We start from the raw sequence: 18,141 nt of genomic DNA, 5'->3' as shown, positions 1-18,141 counted from the left end.
TGAGGTAGGACTTGAACCACAACAGGACAGAACCTGAGATGCCGAGCTCAGAGAGTGTGGAGAGGAGGATTTGATGGTTCACGGTGTCAAAGGCAGCAGACAAGTCGAGCAGCAGTAGGACAGAGGACTGACCAGCAGCTCTCGCCAGTTGCAGAGATTCCGTGACTGATAGGAGTCCAGTCTCAGTGGAGTGGTCGCACCTGAAGCCTGACTGAAAAGGGTTAAGTTGGTTCTAAGAAGGATTTAAAAGGTTACTTAAAAGCATGATTAAAAAGGTGCATCTTTAACCTTCTTTTAAAAATATCAACAGTCTCTGCAGTAGGGCTGGACCCGAATATCCTAATATTCAGTCGTGACGGTGGTAACTGAATATTAATATTAATTAACCCTTTACGCTTCAGTGCGTCGTAGGTGTACTGCCGGCGGTACACCTACTAATTTGCATAGGAATTTCAAGAATGTCCGACGGCTGCAAACACGATTATACAAACACTATACGCCGATGGAAAGCTTAGATTCTCATGAATCCGCCGGTATAAACCACTTTCAGATGCGATTACCACAGCGGGTGAGAAAAACACATTTGTCCGACAAAAACAAATATTCATCCATCCGTTCTCTATACACGGCTTCAACGCACACAGCGCGACTCACATTTCCGGGTTCATTATTACACACAGAAAAAAGATTCCACAAAAAACGGCCATAATCCAACCTTTTACATCCAGACAACACAAGCCAGTAAACTATTTTGTCCAAAACATGTCCTGAAGTCGGTATAAAATCCATGAATCGGTCGTTTTCAAGGAAATGCACCTCGCGATGTGCGTCCAATATTCCCTGTATTTTTCGTAATTTTTTTATTTAAAAATAGAATATTAGCGATTTTTTTTTTTTTTTTGTACTGAAAACGGCTGGAATTGACTGAAGCTTAAAGGGTTAATATTAAATAAACAAATATCAATATTAATAGAAATATTAATTTTGAGATCCGAATATTCACCGCCTCAAACCGAGCCCCCCCCCCCCGGTCGGACGATGTATTCATGTCGTCAATTCGCCTCGCCCCCCCCGACCCCCTTTACCGTCGGATGTTAAGAAGCGAGCCGAATGTTCAGCTCCTTCCTCCGTTTATGAAATTATTTATTTATTCTATTACAGCCTATTTATTGCCATGCTGGAAACAAATAATAGTAATTCTCTAGTACTATGTTTATTTTTGCAGCTGAATATGCTTCCCTGGATTATTATTATTGATCAGTTTATTTTCAAAAGGACCATGTACAACATTAAACATAAATATTGCTATTTGATGTATTGCACCAGAGTTAGCTTTATGCTAATTTCCATCTGTAATCCCTTATGAATGCTGTATACAGTTGATGGGCTCCTCCACATCTAGAAGTATGTAGTTAAAATGTTATTGTGAAGCCACACATATTAAAGCATTTCTTGGGTGGTTAAATTAATTTTGTAGAACAGCCCCCTGCTCTTTGCTTTCCTAACATTATGACTGAAAACTATGCAAAGTCTCAGACCTTGATTTCTGTGGCAGACGGCCTCTTCCCTGGGCAGTAAGTGCACATCCCAAACGGAAGGTGGAAGATGTTCGACCCATATTTTGGGCCTCCAGGCCCAAGAGCTACATTTACAGAACCCAAGACTGGGATGAATTCCCCAATGGCAGATGGTAGGTTTGATTGCACACAAATTCAACAGTTGTCATTTGACAAAACCTCTGTCAATTCACTTGATGATGCATTTTATGCTGTAAATAAATAGCAAATTATTAACAGTTTACATTAACGGAGAGGATTGTATGGAGTTCTGTTTGTAGTTCTGTAAAATGGTGAATTATTGTTGTCTTCAGGGGAAACTCCTCATCTCCAGCTTTTGGTGAGCTAAACGACTACTACCTGTTCTACTTGAAGAGCAAATCATCCAAAGATGCTCTGCTGCAGATGTGGGGTGAGGAGCTGATGAATGAAGAAAGTGTCAACGAGATCTTTACGTGCTACATCACAGCCCAACCAAACCGTGGTGGTCACAAGGTAGACAAGATTGAACATCTCAAATGAAACCATTTTGAACCTTGTTTTTCTTGTGTGACCATTTTTTTCTATATAGATAAAATCCTATCTATATATATGGATTTCCCGATGTAACGTATGATGGAAAAAACACTCCAGTCAGAATCCCAGTTTATTAAGAGCTGAAGGACAAGGAAAACATACAGAAGCATTCTCTGCCTAAGTGTCGTATGGTTTGACGTTACTCTGTGATACTGTGTATTCTTTAGTCTAACTGGTAATTTTTTGGGTTTCCCTTAGACCCAAGCTGTGTGCTTGTGCCAAGTTGTTAATCACACAGCTCAACTAATCCAGATATGATGTTGTAATTATAACCATCTGATGTGCCTTTGATTCTCATCTGATATTGGTCTACTTGAATACAATTATCTTAAACATTGTGCGCCTTAATACAGCATGAGTATAAATACCCCACCGTGATTAGCATTGCTATTGGTTAAACAATTTCAACTTTAAACAGTATGAAAATTTTCAGTGTGATAATTAGTGTCTCTTGAAGTAAAAATTTGGCATGTTTTATAGACTTTATAGTCCAAAATTAAGATCTACCAACTCTGATTAATATTTAACATGCATATACCACTGAAACACCTTGACGCTCTCAAAATTCTTCGCTTTGCAATCCACATCCAAATTATTTTAAATGATTCCAAGTAACAGCTCAAAAAATTATGTGGCTAAACTCTCAATGCCCGACTGCTGACCGGGCTAGCCACACTCACTATCCCCATAACCCAAGAAGCAACTAGAAAAGCACTCGGAGAGCACATACCTCCGCCATGCCGTTTGTCTGTCCGTCTGTGTGTCCGTCTATGTGTGTGTGTCTGTCTGTCTGTTAACAGCATAACTCAAAAAGTCATGGACGGATTTTCACCAAATTTTTACAGGATGTCCTGGCGGCCATCTCAATTGTCCTTCGACCTTCAAAAAATTCCTGGATCCAGACGGTGATTCGGATCACCTCCAAAATCTAATCGTTCTTACTCTTGCTCTTCCGGACATCCTGTAAAAATTTGGTGAAAATCCGTCCATGACTTTTTGAGTTATGCTGTTGACAGACAGACAGACAGACAGAGACACACACACAGACGGACAGACAAACAAACTCCGGTGATTACATAACCTCCTGGCAGAGGTAATTAAAGGTGTGTGCACTGGTACTGGGAAGCAATGATCACAGCCATCAATTTTCACATATTACAAAATTATTTGTGAAAGGGTGCGATAAAAAACATAATCTGATTATAGTCTTTGTAATTATTTAATCACAATTTTGTCAAAGAGCAATATTTGACACAATTAGCAAAGTTTGTCAGTTCAAATAAATTTAGGTTGGCAACTGAAACGATGAACAGACAAAAATGTTTGTTTCATTTATATTTGTCTGCATTTTTCATCAGTCTGCTACATTCACAGATTACTGCAAACTCAAAGTATAATTATAGCGATTATACTCAACATTTTAAGACTATCTAAACTCAAGCACTTTCAATGGTTCGAAAAGTGGTCTATTGTGGGCTGGTTTGCCTGTATCAGGACTGTCATAGCTAATGTATGGTGTGTTGCCCCAGAGCTCATTTACATAAAGTAGCTTCATCTATGCAAATGCAGTGAGGACGGCAGAAGTCTGACACATCACAAAGCTTTTGTAAAGTGTCTAAACTAGCCGTCATTGAACGAAAACAAGGATTCAGCAGCTTATTTCTCACCTCAAATGCTTTCAGAAATGCTTTTCGCTATACAATTTTCGTATTAAAAGAGAAAGTTTGTGGCCGAACCTCCATGTTGGTCCCACATTTCTGCACTGATCCACTCAATGTGGAGTGTGTACAAAGTTTAAGTGTATTACCACCACCTAACGGACTGGAGTCTGCATCAGTGTTACCAGTGTGCCAGAAATTAGGGAACTGAGAAAGGTGTGATTAAATGCATTATTTTTTTTTTTAGCACATTATTTTTATGTAGTAATTAATTAAATTAAATTCCCAGCCCTAAAAATTATATAAATGAAATTAATCACATAAATTAAATTGTTTTAAATCAGCCACATACCTCATGTGCAAGAAATAAAGCTATTACTACACTAGTGTAAATACTTTTTTTTAAAATTCCTCTTAAATCAATATAAATTACCCTTGATTTACCATAAACTTAGGGCATTGCATTTGAATGACAGAAACAAAAACATTATTTTGTAAGCATCTTTGTTGGTCTTAAAAAGGCTTTTGATACAACAGATCACAGTATGCTTTTGAAAAAACTGAGTAAATATGGCGTCAGAGGGGTATCATGTTCATGTATTTCTAGTTACTTAGAAAATAGGAAGAAGTATGTGCAGATAGATAATGTAAAATCTGATTCATATTATAAAATGTGTTGTGCTTCAGAGGTCAGTCCTTGGACCAAAACTATTTATTTTACTACTCCGCCAAGGTATGCGGCGGAGTTACACGATGATTGGCATATGTTTGTCTGTGTGCAACATTACTCAAAAATAGACAAACGGACTTGGATGAATTTTTAAGGGAAGGTGTGAAATGACACAAGGACCACCTGATTAGATTTTGGCAGTGATGCAACTTATAGTCTGGATGTATGGATTTCCTAAAGATTTCTTTATCATTGTGAGATAGCGGCACGGCATTACCGTAACTATGACAACAACCGAACGCTATGTCCAGCCCGCCGCTTCGGCCGCCGGACATTCTTTAAATTCCCATGGAAATTCGGCGGATTCATGACGATTTAAGCTGTCCATCGGCGTTTGCTGCCGCAAAACAATACCTTGATGAAAACAATACCTTCCGGCAAACACAGTTTTGCTGGGCAGTAATAAATACAGTACACTACTACACGATAAGTGACATCAGCATAAAGTGGCTTGTGGAATAAATGTACCTGTAAAAGTGCAAAAAATGCTAGTAGTGCAAGATTTTACCATGGTTTAAGATGATATTATATAGTCCAGTTTATGTTAACATCAGCCAGTGATGCCGATGTTATACAGTCTTACAACAGATGGAATGAATGGCCTGCGATAGCGCTCCTTGTGGGGCAGGTGAGTGTGCTGCTGAAGGAACTGCTTAGAGACCCCACAGTGTCATGCAGTGGCAGAGTAGGATTGTCCATGCTGAAAATGAGCTTTGCCAACACCCTCCTCTCACCCACCTCCTGTATGGAGTCAAGGGGGCAGTCCAGGACAGAACCGGTCCTCTTGAGCAGTCTGTTCAGTCTTTCTCTGTCCCTTTCAGTGCTCCCCACTCCCCAGCAGACCACTGCATAGAATAGCAGACGCTACCACAGTATCATAACATAAAAAGCACTCAGAGAGCGCAGTACTCCGCAAAGGCTGCTCAGTTGACAAATCATTTCCAACGGATGAAATCTTTAATAAAAATCACCTTGTGCTGAGCAAAGGCATGTGTTATGCATGTTCACGTTATGTATTTATACCAAATCGCATGTAAATTACTCCTATAAAGCTCTGTTGATGAGTTCATCAATTCTGGCAAGCCTTTGTTTTGCTAATGTTAAAATCACATTTCCCTCCAGGCTTTTATTTTGAAGGTGTATTTTTAATGCATGCTGAATAAAGGCTATGGCTTTCTCTTCTGCTAGGTGTTGTGTTTGCCATGGAACGATGAGCCTCTTGCCACCGAGACCAACCTGTTGAAGGATGAGCTGGAGAAGGTGAACAAGCGAGGAGTCCTCACCATCAACTCTCAGCCCAACATCAACGGCAAACCCTCCACAGACCCTATAGTAGGCTGGGGACCTGCAGGGGGCTACGTCTTTCAGAAGGCAGGAACACTGTCCGTCTTGTTTGTGCCTTGAGATACAGTAGTACAGGAGTGTACCGATTTTTGTCTGACGTATTGGTGTTCAGTCTTATTTTGTATCCAACAGGCCTATCTGGAGTTCTTCACCTCTAGTGAAAATGTGACAGCTCTCCTTAAAGTGCTGAAGAAGTATGAGCCACGTGTCAACTACCACATTGTTAATGTGCACGTAAGTTTAAACAGAAAGCCCATGTCATGTCATGTTTATATGCTACTATACTAGGGCATCAGAAAAAATTAGAACATTGTGAAAAAGTTTAATATTTTCCATCAGTTATTTGAGACAAATTCTATACATTCTAAACTCATTTCACCTTAAGTGAAATATTTCACTTAAGTTGAAATATTTCAAATATTTCACCTTAAGTGAAATATTTCAAGCCTTTTGGTTTGTCTTAATTTGGAAGAGTATATAGCTTATAGCTCATGAAAATCAGAAATCCAATATCTCAATGTGTTCAGTATATGCAGCCACATTACGGGTAAGACTGCTCATTTGAATGTTGTCCAGACGATAAGCGTCAACACTCTCCACAAGGAGCCACAGAAGTTTACTGCTGAAAAGGCTGGCTGTTGACAGAGTGCTGTATCAAATCAAATCAAATCAAACTTTATTTATATAGCACTTTTCATCCATTTAAAATGCAACACAAAGTGCTTCACAAAATAAAAGAATACAACAACAGAGAGAATAAAAGCATAATATAACCGACAATATCCCGCTTCCAGATATATACACACATGTGCTCACACACACACTCACAAAACACACACACACGGTGCTGAGACATGGCAGGGCACTGAGGAACCATGTGGGGAAACACCTTATGGGTAACCTTGCCAGCAAGTTGATTTCTCGCGATATTTGTGAGTTCACAAATCTCTCAAGAAAGCATCTTGTACCGCTCCCGCTTTCACTGTTCGGACAGAGCCAAGTTGGCACGGGCCAATCACGCAGCAGTATTCGTGTGTGGGGCAGGATATCCGGGTGTGACGACGACAGCACTCTAGACGACACCAAGCGCCAGTAGATCAAAACAAACATGGCAACGGAGGACAACGATCGTGTAGATGCTGCTATTAAGTCAGTTTTAGCCGAATCTGGTATTGCTTCTTTGAAGGAAGAACGAGAGGCTCTTTGCGCATTTCTGGATCGTAAAGATGTTTGTGCTTTTTTACCAACGGGTTTTGGTAAGAGTTTAATCTACCAATTGGCTCCGCTCGTTGTGAAGATCCTGCGATTGGCTAAAAACAAACCTGTCAGAGGCAGGACATCCTGTTGCATTGTCCAATCCGTGCCTCTTTCCTCCGAACGGATTTACATGGAGCGGTCCCAGATTGATATTGTGGAGTACTATCAAGTACTACACAATTATTAATCTGGCTATTGCCAGGTTACCTTATGGGAGCCCACCACACCAAGAAGCGCCACAGCCTACAGCCACCGGGAGCGCCGCCACAGAGACCACCCAGACGCCGATGGACAGGGGCAGACCCCGCACTTAATGCAGAGCCGCCCCAGTCCCTCGGGCCCAGGAGGCCTCCAGGGCAACGCCCCCCGTGGGCAGACCGGGCATACATCCTAGTGTGGAGGCCTCCCACGAGGAAACACTGAAGCTAAAAACTTAGACTAACGGAAAAAAAAAAAAGCAGGTATAATGCATAAAAATTAAGCTTTAAGAAAGCTTCTAGTTACTTAGAAAAGCATATCAATGGAAAGTTGACTGAAAGGGAACTGAAAGTGTGGTTGGAAAAGGGGCACAAGCAACAGAGACGACTACTGACTTAAGAGGATTGTCAAGAAAAATCAATTCAAGAACTTGGAGTAGCTTCACAAGGGTTGAGGCTGGTGTCAGTGCATCAAGAGTCACCAACAAAAGATGGCTTAAAATATTTCACTTATGTGAAATGAATTTAGAATATATACAATTTTTATTTTCTTAAAAAACTGATGGAAAATACTAACTTTTCATGACATTCAGATTTTTGAGATGCAAATAGCACCAGTATATATGATTAATATGTCAATAAATATTGCAGGGCCGTAACCTGACCAATGCCCCTGACATGCAGCCTAATGCTGTGACATGGGGAATCTTCCCTGGCAGGGAGATTGTTCAGCCTACTGTCGTGGACCCAGTCAGCTTTATGTCCTGGAAGGTATAATAGAGATTGTCCTGTTTGTGTCCTGTTTGTGTCCTGTTTGTGTCCTGTTTGTGTCCTGTTTGTGTCCTGTTTGTGTGCTGTTTGTGTGCGAGAATTCGGGAATGGTTCAACCATGTGCTAGTTTCATGTTTTTGTAGCTGTAAATTGGAAAAGTCAAAAATGTGATTGGAATTGTTTTTGTTTCATTGCCCAAGAATTTGTTATCTGAGCCTCATAACTTGTGACAATGGTTTTGCATTTTTGTATTATGTGGAACTGTACTCAAAGGATAATTAAACATTTTGGGAAATGCCAACATCATGATACATAGATCATAGCAAAGCCAGTTTCTTTTCTCAAGAACATTAGTTTAGCAGTTTTCTGGTTTATTAGACCACAGTAACATCTGAAATGCAGAATAGTCCCACTTTTATCTGACAACCATACACAGTCACTACTTTGGTAACTTTCTCATATAAACAAAAATGAATCCATAGCTTGAATATCATTTTTCTCGATAAACAATTCACATAGTGGGTTGTATTTCTGTAGTACTACACTATCATATAATCACATCCTTTCAGTCTTATATTCCCACTTTAATTTGAAAGAAATAATGACAAAGTGAGAAGTTAGTTTTTAGTATGACTTGTAATACAGGTAATAACATCCGGAGCTACAGGATAGAGTTTGAATGCTTGTTTCTGTCTGCTCTCAGGGAGAACTCTTTGAGTTACTCCCAAATTCAGAGTCACTATGAACAATCACAAGTTTGACTTATTACTGCAGAAAGTTTTGCAAAGTCCATTTTATAAAAACTCTGAAGTTGCAATAAAATAAAGTTTTTGTCAAGAGTCAATAAGCCATTTTCCACTGCGAGAACTTGTGAGCTGTTACAGGGTGACCTGAACACTTGTTTGTGTTAGAATCAACAAAACCGTTCCCTATAGAACATACCTCAGGGGAGTTTCCAGAGGAGAAGAGTGTCTATTCCAGGCAAAGTACTTCTGAGTACAACAAAAAATACTGATTAGGTGACAGTGAAGAAGACAGTGCTAGTTAAATTCATGGAGAACAAGGGCCATTTTTTTCCACTCTTTATGTCCTTATCGAGTAGCTGTCTTTTTTTCTCTAATATCACCATTAACAGTATGAAACCCACCACAAAGGATACCATAACAAATCTCCATTGTTGTATATCTGCTATATTCGTAAAACTGCAGTTATGTCCAGTAACTACTTGTTGTCAAAGCTGCTTCTACTGGAAAGACTGTTAGAAGGCTGTTCTTGTATTTGTTGGTGTGACCCCACACCTGCCCCAAGGTTCTGCAGTCGAAAGCCACCTATTGTTGGCAATTTGAAGAACTATGCAGAACGTTAGTCTCCTCTGACTAATCCACTCTGTCCTCATGTTTCCCCAGGACGAGGCGTTTGCCTTGTGGATTGAGCAGTGGGCCAAGCTCTATGAAGACGAGTCTCCATCACGGATGATCATAAAGTATATTCATGACAATTACTTCCTGGTCAATCTGGTAGACAATGACTTTCCACTAGAGAACTGTCTGTGGCAGGTCATTGATGACATGTTTGAGCTGCTCGATGCGCCTCCGGAGCCACTCAACGATGGAGCAGTCTCTGAGTAAAAGAAATTATTTTCAACAAGGTGTTAAGGAAAGATGAAACACTATGAAACAGTTGATATTTTATGCATTTAAAAAAAAATCTGCTATTTACAATACGCACTTTGTACTGCTAAGTGTAATTCACAGTATTTTTACAGATTTTTTTATAGATTTCTTTTTTTAAACATTTGAGTGAATGGGAAACGTTGTGGTAATGAAACTGAATATTTCTGATGAGTAACTTAATCCTCTACAGCATTTCTGGTCGATAAGCTACACTTGTGCTCTTACAGATTTGGCTTTGACCTTTTAGAGTTTAATTATGACAAAACAACCTTCCCATATGTAACGTGTTTTTAATTCAAGTTGTCTGTTTGAAATACAGAATGCTAATGGTTTTTATGGTGTATAAGACTATGAGTGAGAATCTAGTAGTAGTGTTGTACTTAAGAAATAGATAAGGTCTGCTTGCATGAGAATCCCTTTTCTCCTCATGTTGATTCCTTAACAGGAAAAGTAAACAATTGCACTATTTACCTGCTGGCTTGATATGTTTTAAATGTGCATCACATTTATTTGTTCTGACTACTTCAGTATTGAATAGGTTTTTTTTTTAATCCAGTTAGTATTTGTTGCTTATATGTGACATCCAGCACCTCTGTCCATTAAGTACACACTACCACTACATAACTTCAGCTACAAAGACCAGGTCATAGAGAGGAAATGACAGTATACAGGTCCTTCTCAAAAAATTAGCATATTGTGATAAAGTTCAGTATTTTCTGTAATGTACTGATAAACATTAGACTTTCATATATGTTAGATTCATTACACACAACTGAAGTAGTTCAATCCTTTTATTGTTTTAATATTGATGATACTGGCCAAAAAGTAAAGAAAAACAAAAAATCCCTATCTCAAAAAATTAGCATATTCCATCCGACCAATAAAAGAAAAGTGTTTTTAATACAAAAAAGTAAACCTTCAAATAATTATGTTCACTTATGCACTCAATACTTGGTTGGGAATCCTTTTGCAGAAATGACTGCTTCAATGCGGCGTGGCATGGAGGCAATCAGCCTGTGGCACTGCTGAGGTGTTATGGAGGCCCAGGATGCTTCGATAGCGGCCTTAAGCTTATCCACAGTGGTGGGTCTGGTGACTCTCAACTTCCTCTTCACAATATCCCACAGATTCTCTATGGGGTTCAGTTCAGGAGAGTTGGCAGGCCAATTGAGCACAGCAATACCATGGTCAGTAAACCATTTACCAGTGGTTTTGGCACTGTGAGCAGGTGCCAGGTCATGCTGAAAAATGAAATCTTCATCTCCATAAAGCTTTTCAGCAGATGCAAGCATGAAGTGCTCCAAAATCTCCTGCTAGCCAGCTGCATTGACCCTGCCCTTCATAAAACACAGTGGACCACCAGCAGCAGCTGACATGGCACCCCAGACCATCACTGATTGTGGGTACTTGACACTGGACTTCAGGCATTTTGGCATTTCCTTCTCCCCAGTCTTCCTCCAGACTCTGGCACCTTGATTTCCGAATGACATGCAAAATTTGCTTTCATCCGAAAAAAGTACTTTGGACCACTGAGCAACAGTCCAGTGCTGCTTCTCTGGAGCCCAGGTCAGGCGCTTCTGCCGCTGTTTCTGGTTCAAAAGTGGCTTGACCTGGGGAATGCGGCACCTGTAGCCCATTTCCTGCACACGCCTGTGCACGGTGGCTCTGGATGTTTCTACTCCAGACTCAGTCCACTGTCTCCGCAGGTCCCCCAAGGTCTGGAATCGGCCCTTCTCCACAATTTTCCTCAGGGTCCGGTCACCTCTTGTAGTTGTGCAGCGTTTTCTGCCACACTTTTTCCTTCCCACAGACTTCCCACTGAGGTGCCTTGATACAGCACTCTGGGAACAGCCTATTCGCTCAGAAATTTCTTTCTGTGTCTTACCCTCTTGCTTGAGGGTGTCAATGATGGCCTTCTGGACAGCAGTCAGGTCGGCAGTCTTACCCATGATTACGGTTTTTAGTAATGAACCAGGCTGGGAGTTTTTAAAGGTCTCAGGAATGTTTTGCAGGTGTTTAGAGTTAACTCGTTGATTCAGATGATTAGGTTGATAGCTCGTTTAGAGTACCTTTTCATAATATGCTAATTTTTTGAGATAGGGATTTTTTGTTTTTCTTTACTTTTTGGCCAATATCATCAATATTAAAACAATAAAAGGCTTGAACTACTTCAGTTGTGTGTATTGAATCTAACATATATGAAAGTCTAATGTTTATCAGTACATTACAGAAAATACTGAACTTTATCACAATATGCTAATTTTTTGAGAAGGACCTGTATACGAGCCAGGTAACATGGTGGGGATTTTCCCTACATTGAGTAATTCAACTCATCAAACAACTTAACATGCAACTTGATCTAACTATGACTGCCAACTAAACATAACTGTAGAGTGTTACTCAGTACTACTTTCTAGTGTTGTCTTTTTGTCAGTGGTCTGTCCATAACAGAGTTTCCTCCAATAGAGATCAAGGAAAAAGCTTATTACGTAGACTGAGCGGTAACACCTCCCCCATCTTCAAAATGTATACTGCCTCTAGTTTTTTTATTTCTCCCAAAGATGTGATTATAAATGATCATATCGTGAAAATACAAGCTTACTTCAAAATGTTCTCTGCCTTACCTGAAAACAAGCGGCATAACTCATTTTTTTGGCTTGACTGTATACTATATACAATTAATTTAGAGTCATCAGTTAATCTCAGCATATTTGGGAGGAAGCCCACGCATGCACAGGGAGAACATGCAAACTCCATGCAGAAAGATCCCCAGGCTGGGATTTGAACCAGGGATCTTCTTGCTGCATGGTGAAAGTGCTAACCACTTCCCTACTGTGCAGCCCATGATGTGATCAGGATGACCAAAATCTGTGACCACAGATGATCAAGTGGAGCTATTCACTGTATGACCAAAAATGATAGGCATTTTTCCAACACGTAGCAGAAACCATGGACATAGTGTTGGCTCAGTTCACACTGTTTTGAATAACTTCGTGGGGATGAGTAAACTGTAAGACACCAGAGGGCTGGACTACAAAGCCAGGTTAATGGGCTAGCAGGTACTGTATGTTCAGTCAAAAGTCAGAGTTTTTAGTATCACGGAGGTGGCTCTGTTTCAACCTGCTAGATTTCCATGGTAAGTGATGCTGTGAAGTTAACCTGGTCAAGAGCAGGTTATGTTCAGTTTCAGATTTAAATTTATAAGAAGCGTCTCCCTTTCAGTAAATGGTTTACTGACGATTATGAGCAATACTTATATATATATATATATATATATATACACACGTGGACAAAATTGTTGGTACCCCTCAGTTAAAGAAGGAAAACCCACAATTCTCACTGAAATCACTTGAAACTCACAAAAGTAACAATAAATAAAAATTTATTGAAAATTAAATAATCAAAAACAGCCATTACTTTTGAATTGTTGATTAACATAATTATTTAAAAAAACAAACTAATGAAACAGGCCCGGACAAAAATGATGGTACCTCTATAAAAGATTGAAAACTATTTGACCAGAGTGACATGATTAACTCAGGTGTGTCATTTAATTGACATCACAGGTGTTTCCAAACTCATAATCAGTCAGTCTGCCTATTTAAAGGGAGACAAGTAGTCACCCTGCTGTTTGGTGAAAAGGTGTGTACCACACTGAACATGGACAACAGAAAGCGAAGGAGAGAATTGTCCCAGGACATCCGAAAAAAAATGATAGACAAACATCTTAAAGGTAAAGGCTATAAGACCATCTCTAAACAGCTTGAAGTTCCTGTGACAACAGTGGCTCATATTATTCAGAAGTTCAAGACCCACGGGACAGTAGCCAACCTCCCTGGACGTGGCCGCAAGAGGAAAATTGATGACAAATTGAAGAGACGGATCGTTGGAATTGTATCCAAAGAGCCCAGAGCAACCTCCAAAGAAATTAAAGGTGAACTCCAAGGCCAAGGTACATCAGTGTCAGATCGCACCATTCGTCGTTGTTTGAGCCAAAGTGGACTTCATGGGAGACGACCAAGGAGGACACCACTGCTGAAAAAAACTCATAAAAAAGCCAGACTGGAATTTGCAAAAATGCATGTTGACAAGCCACAAAGCTTCTGGGAGAATGTCCTTTGGACAGATGAGACCAAACTGGAGCTTTTTGGTAAGGCACATCAACTCTATGTTCATAGACTCGAAAACCAAGCATACGAAGAAAAGAACACTGTCCCTACGGTGAAACATGGAGGAGGCTCAGTAATGTTTTGGGGCTGCTTTGCTGCATCTGGCACAGGGTGTCTTGAAAGTGTGCAAGGTACGATGAAATCTGAAGACTATCAAGGCATTCTGGAGAGAAATGTGCTGCTTAGTGTCAGAAAGCTCGGTCTCAGTCGCAGGTCATGGGTCTTCCAACAGGACAACGATCCAAAACACACCGCCAAAAACACCCAAGAATGGCTGAGAGAAAAGCGTTGGACTATTCTAAAGTGGCCTTCTATGAGCCCAGATCTGAATCCCATTGAACATATGTGGAAGGAGCTGAAACATGCCATTTGGAGAAGACACCATCAAACCTGAGACAACTGGAGCTGTTTGCTCATGAGGAGTGGGCCAAAATACCTGTTGACAGCTGCAGAACGCTCATTGACAAATACAGAAATCGTTTAATTGCAGTGATTGCCTCAAAAGGTTGTGCAACAAAATATTAAGTTATGGGTACCATCATTTTTGTCCAGCCCTATTTCATTAGTTTGTTTTTTTAAATAATTATGTTAATCAACAATTCAAAAGTGATGGCTGATTTTGATTATTTAATTTTCAATAAATTTTTATTTATTGTTACTTTTGTGAGTTTCAAGTGATTTCAGTGAGAATTGTGGGTTTTTCCTTCTTTAACTGAGGGGTACCAACAATTTGTCCACGTGTGTATATACACAAACACAATATAAAGGTAGATAGAGAAGGGCTCAGTGCATCAAGAGAGGTCCCCTGGCAGCCTAGACCTATAACAGCATAATTAGGGGCAAAACTAAGGGATGTTGAAAAGGAAGGCAGATGTGACCCCCTTAGGGTCACCCAGTCAGCCCTAACTATAAGCCTTGTCAAAAAGGAAGGTTTTAAGCCTGGTCTTAAAAATAGAGAGGGTGTCCGTCTCCCGAACCCAAACTGGCAGCTGGTTCCACAGGAGAGGCGCCTGATAACTGAAGGCTCTGCCTCCCATTCCATTTTTAGAAATTCTAGGAACAAGTAAGCCTGCAGTCTGAGAGCGAAGAGTTCTGCTAGGATAATATGGTACTATCAGGTATAATATGGTACTATCAGGTACTTTCCTCTTTACAATTCTCTTTGTCTTCCTCCAACATGAGGAAAGATGAGTGAGTCCATGTCAAAACATGCATAGGTGCTAGCGATAGACTTCAGTTTCTCCAGAAGAACGTGGTGCTTGTGCAGAGAAGACACCAGTGCAGTCCCCTGTATCTCTCTTCTGTGGTTGTAGATGAGACAAAAGTAAAAAGTCATGAAAGGTCTATTAATAATAATAATAATAATAATAATGATAAAAGGCAACACAGAAGCTTGAAATATGTAGTTTGAATATATGATTCTGAGGCTATACATTTTTCTGAGAATATCCCAATTGGGTAAGTGATTAAGGTTGTTAAATTTCATAGTAAATAATTTGCTGTCGGTTTTGATGTCCTCTCGTCAGTTTTGTAAAAGAGGCTTTCCAGTTTGCCCTACACTTTTTAGATATTTGTAATGCTGAGTCATCTCCTTCATGTCTGACGAGCGTGACTTGATCAAATAGTCGCCTCTTCAAGCGAAAGAAAACAAGTAATTTAAGATAACAGATGAGAAAACAATAAATGTCCTCTGTCCAGGTTGGCATTCAGAAAAATCAGATGCCTGTGCTTGGGTAGGCTGATGCGATTTCTTCTTTCAACAAATATCTGCTCTGTTTTTGAGAAGATTCTCTCAGATGTTACAGAAGTTGCCACAATACAGTCTCCCCTCCATCACCTTCACCAGGTGGGTAAGACTCAGGCCTTGGTCTGCCAAAAGCTCAGTGAGTCATCTGCTCATTGGATGTGGGGCTCATCAAGATATGATCTCACCTCCACTACAGCATCAGCTGTAGGATTTCTTTCATCAAAGAGCCTCCATACATCAGCAGTCTATGGCTCCTCTTCCACTTGGCCCTATAATGGTGGAGGTGGCTGGCTGCTGGGGGTACTGCACTTATTCTCTGAAGTGCTTCATCAACAGCTCTGTTGTCACTGAAGGCAAGCTTCTAAAACCTAGGATCCAGTAACGTGGTTTCTGCGAGGACAGTGTTAAACTCCAGACTCCATTAAATATGTTGGGAGTCGGCTCTCACTCGATGGGAGTCGGCACTTCTGATTCACAACAAATCATCGGCTCTTAGAGCCACATTTTTTGCGCATGACACATCAGTACCAGCAGACAGAGTGATCAACTTTAGTTTCTGTACTCTCAAATATTTTGTACATCTATCTGCAGTGACACTTGTCTGCAGTTACTGGCTTTTAAGCTGTTAGCTAATGCTATGCTTGGTTGGCATAACTGCAGTGATGTTATTAACATAGACAGGGAGTAACTAAATCTAGGTTAGCACAACTTTAGCAATGCAATGTAAATGAAAAGCATGACCAATGCAACAAAGCACTCGTCATGACACACAGCAAAGAGAGTTAAACTGAAACAGGAGACATGTTGAGTTATTGTTAATTTCACATCATCTTTATAAACTTACCTGTCGGCAAGCTCCACTTAGCCCACTCCTGTAATGTTACCTGGCTGTAGTTTACTCCTATACATTACCGAGAAGACAACAGTGAGGACTGATTGCATGGAGTCAGAGCTCCATGTATCAGACAAGCAGTGCAAGGACATCACTTTGTTCTGACACATAAGAGAAGTTACTGTTTTATAAGAAATTAAGAATATATTGGTGTTCAGTCAACAAAACGCCGATGATTATTTCGAAAAGGGTGATAAATAGGTCAGGCTCTACTGTTTACTGTCTTCCATTTCGAGTTGGTTGGTTCTGCCACTACCGGATCAACTACCCATTTGCGCATGCTTGACGGTATGTCTAGTTGGACAAACTGCTTGAAATGTGTTGCCAGAGATGGTTCTGGGATTTTGAATCATTCTGCGCTGCAGATACATTAATTGCATGAATTTTTTTTAATGAGATTAGTCATGATGATGCATTAATGCACATTAATGCGTTAATTTTGACAGCCCTAGTATCAAATAAATGGAAAATTTGTTTTAATATTAAATTCAATGATGTATAATCTTTTTTTTTCCACCAGTGGTCTTTAAATAAAGTTTATCTCCAAGTTACTGCTGACAAAACCCCTTAGAAGTATCTACTTGGGTTGCTTGTTGTCACCTTTACCATGTTCAAATTCACATTGCAATGTGAAATAAAGGCAGTTCACTCTAAAACGTGCCTGGGATTGTTTTTGTAAGAGATTTAAATGTTTTTTGTTGTTGTTTATGCAGTCTTTTATCTGTGCAAAAAGACCTGCAAGATGGAATAAACGCAGCACCAAAGAAAGGGTAGAAAGGTCCAGCAGCTCTTCATCACATACATAACTGCAAAAATAACATGACAAAATAAGAAGGTTGGACAATAAATGAACTTTATTTTAGAAAGTTTCCAAAGTAGATTTTTTATATCAATTCATGCAGCTGCAGTTGAGATTTACAGAATATTTAATAACTAACTGTAAAAATGTGAGCCTCCATTTTAATTCCAATTACATAGGAAAGTTTTGTTATGCGTTTACTTTTTTTATAGTCATTTTAAGTAGCTGGTTCACCTTTTCTCTTTCCCCAAATTACTGCAGACATCGCTACAGTTCTACTCGTATCAGCTGGAAACCATGACCACAGACCAGCACATATCCCACCTTCGCTCCGTTTGTTCTGCTCACACAGGAAACCTTCAAACCCCTGTCAGCGTTTATGTCAATTTCTGTCTCACCTATGCCGTCGCTGTGTATTTGATTTCCTGGATAAGCTGTTGTCTCGCCTCCTTTTTTATCACTGGTCGAACAAACTGGATTATCTGTTTCACTCGCTGCCTCAACAGGTTCTCCACCGGCTGTTTCCTCTAATCCTCTTTGGTGCTTTTTTACTCCCAACATCGCAATCTCCCGTTCAAGTCTCGTCTTCCCCTTTTCACTTCTGTCCATCATCAGCCCCTCCCACACCGTGAGTCCTGCAGCATCAGAAGTGTGGGAGCACAGTGCCCCACTGTGGCTGATGCCAGCACTGCAGACCCTCCACAGACAAACCCTCTGATCTGAGGATGTCGAGACTACAAGGCCTGGTGTGAGGAGCTTCAGGTCAGTCAGA

General features: G+C 40.2%; 1 protein-coding gene across 2 annotated transcripts in view; it reads left to right on the top strand.

The window, feature by feature from the left end:
* mthfr (methylenetetrahydrofolate reductase (NAD(P)H)) overlaps positions 1–10,232 on the top strand; it is a 56,821-nt gene extending 46,589 nt beyond the window's left edge. For both annotated transcript variants that reach the window (XM_051949365.1, XM_051949366.1), the window contains 6 exons: positions 1,556–1,690; positions 1,871–2,051; positions 5,709–5,891; positions 5,997–6,098; positions 7,970–8,089; positions 9,496–10,232. In XM_051949365.1, the coding sequence (XP_051805325.1) occupies positions 1,556–1,690; positions 1,871–2,051; positions 5,709–5,891; positions 5,997–6,098; positions 7,970–8,089; positions 9,496–9,717 (943 nt within the window). In that variant the 3' untranslated portion in view covers positions 9,718–10,232. The remainder of the gene's footprint in view (positions 1–1,555; positions 1,691–1,870; positions 2,052–5,708; positions 5,892–5,996; positions 6,099–7,969; positions 8,090–9,495) is intronic.
* Positions 10,233–18,141: the final 7,909 nt, after the last annotated feature.

Source organism: Acanthochromis polyacanthus, chromosome 6, assembly GCF_021347895.1.
Source record: "Acanthochromis polyacanthus isolate Apoly-LR-REF ecotype Palm Island chromosome 6, KAUST_Apoly_ChrSc, whole genome shotgun sequence".
Lineage (NCBI taxonomy): Eukaryota > Metazoa > Chordata > Actinopteri > Pomacentridae > Acanthochromis > Acanthochromis polyacanthus.
Note: the sequence above shows the minus strand (reverse complement) of the source record. Positions and strands in the feature narration are given on the sequence as shown.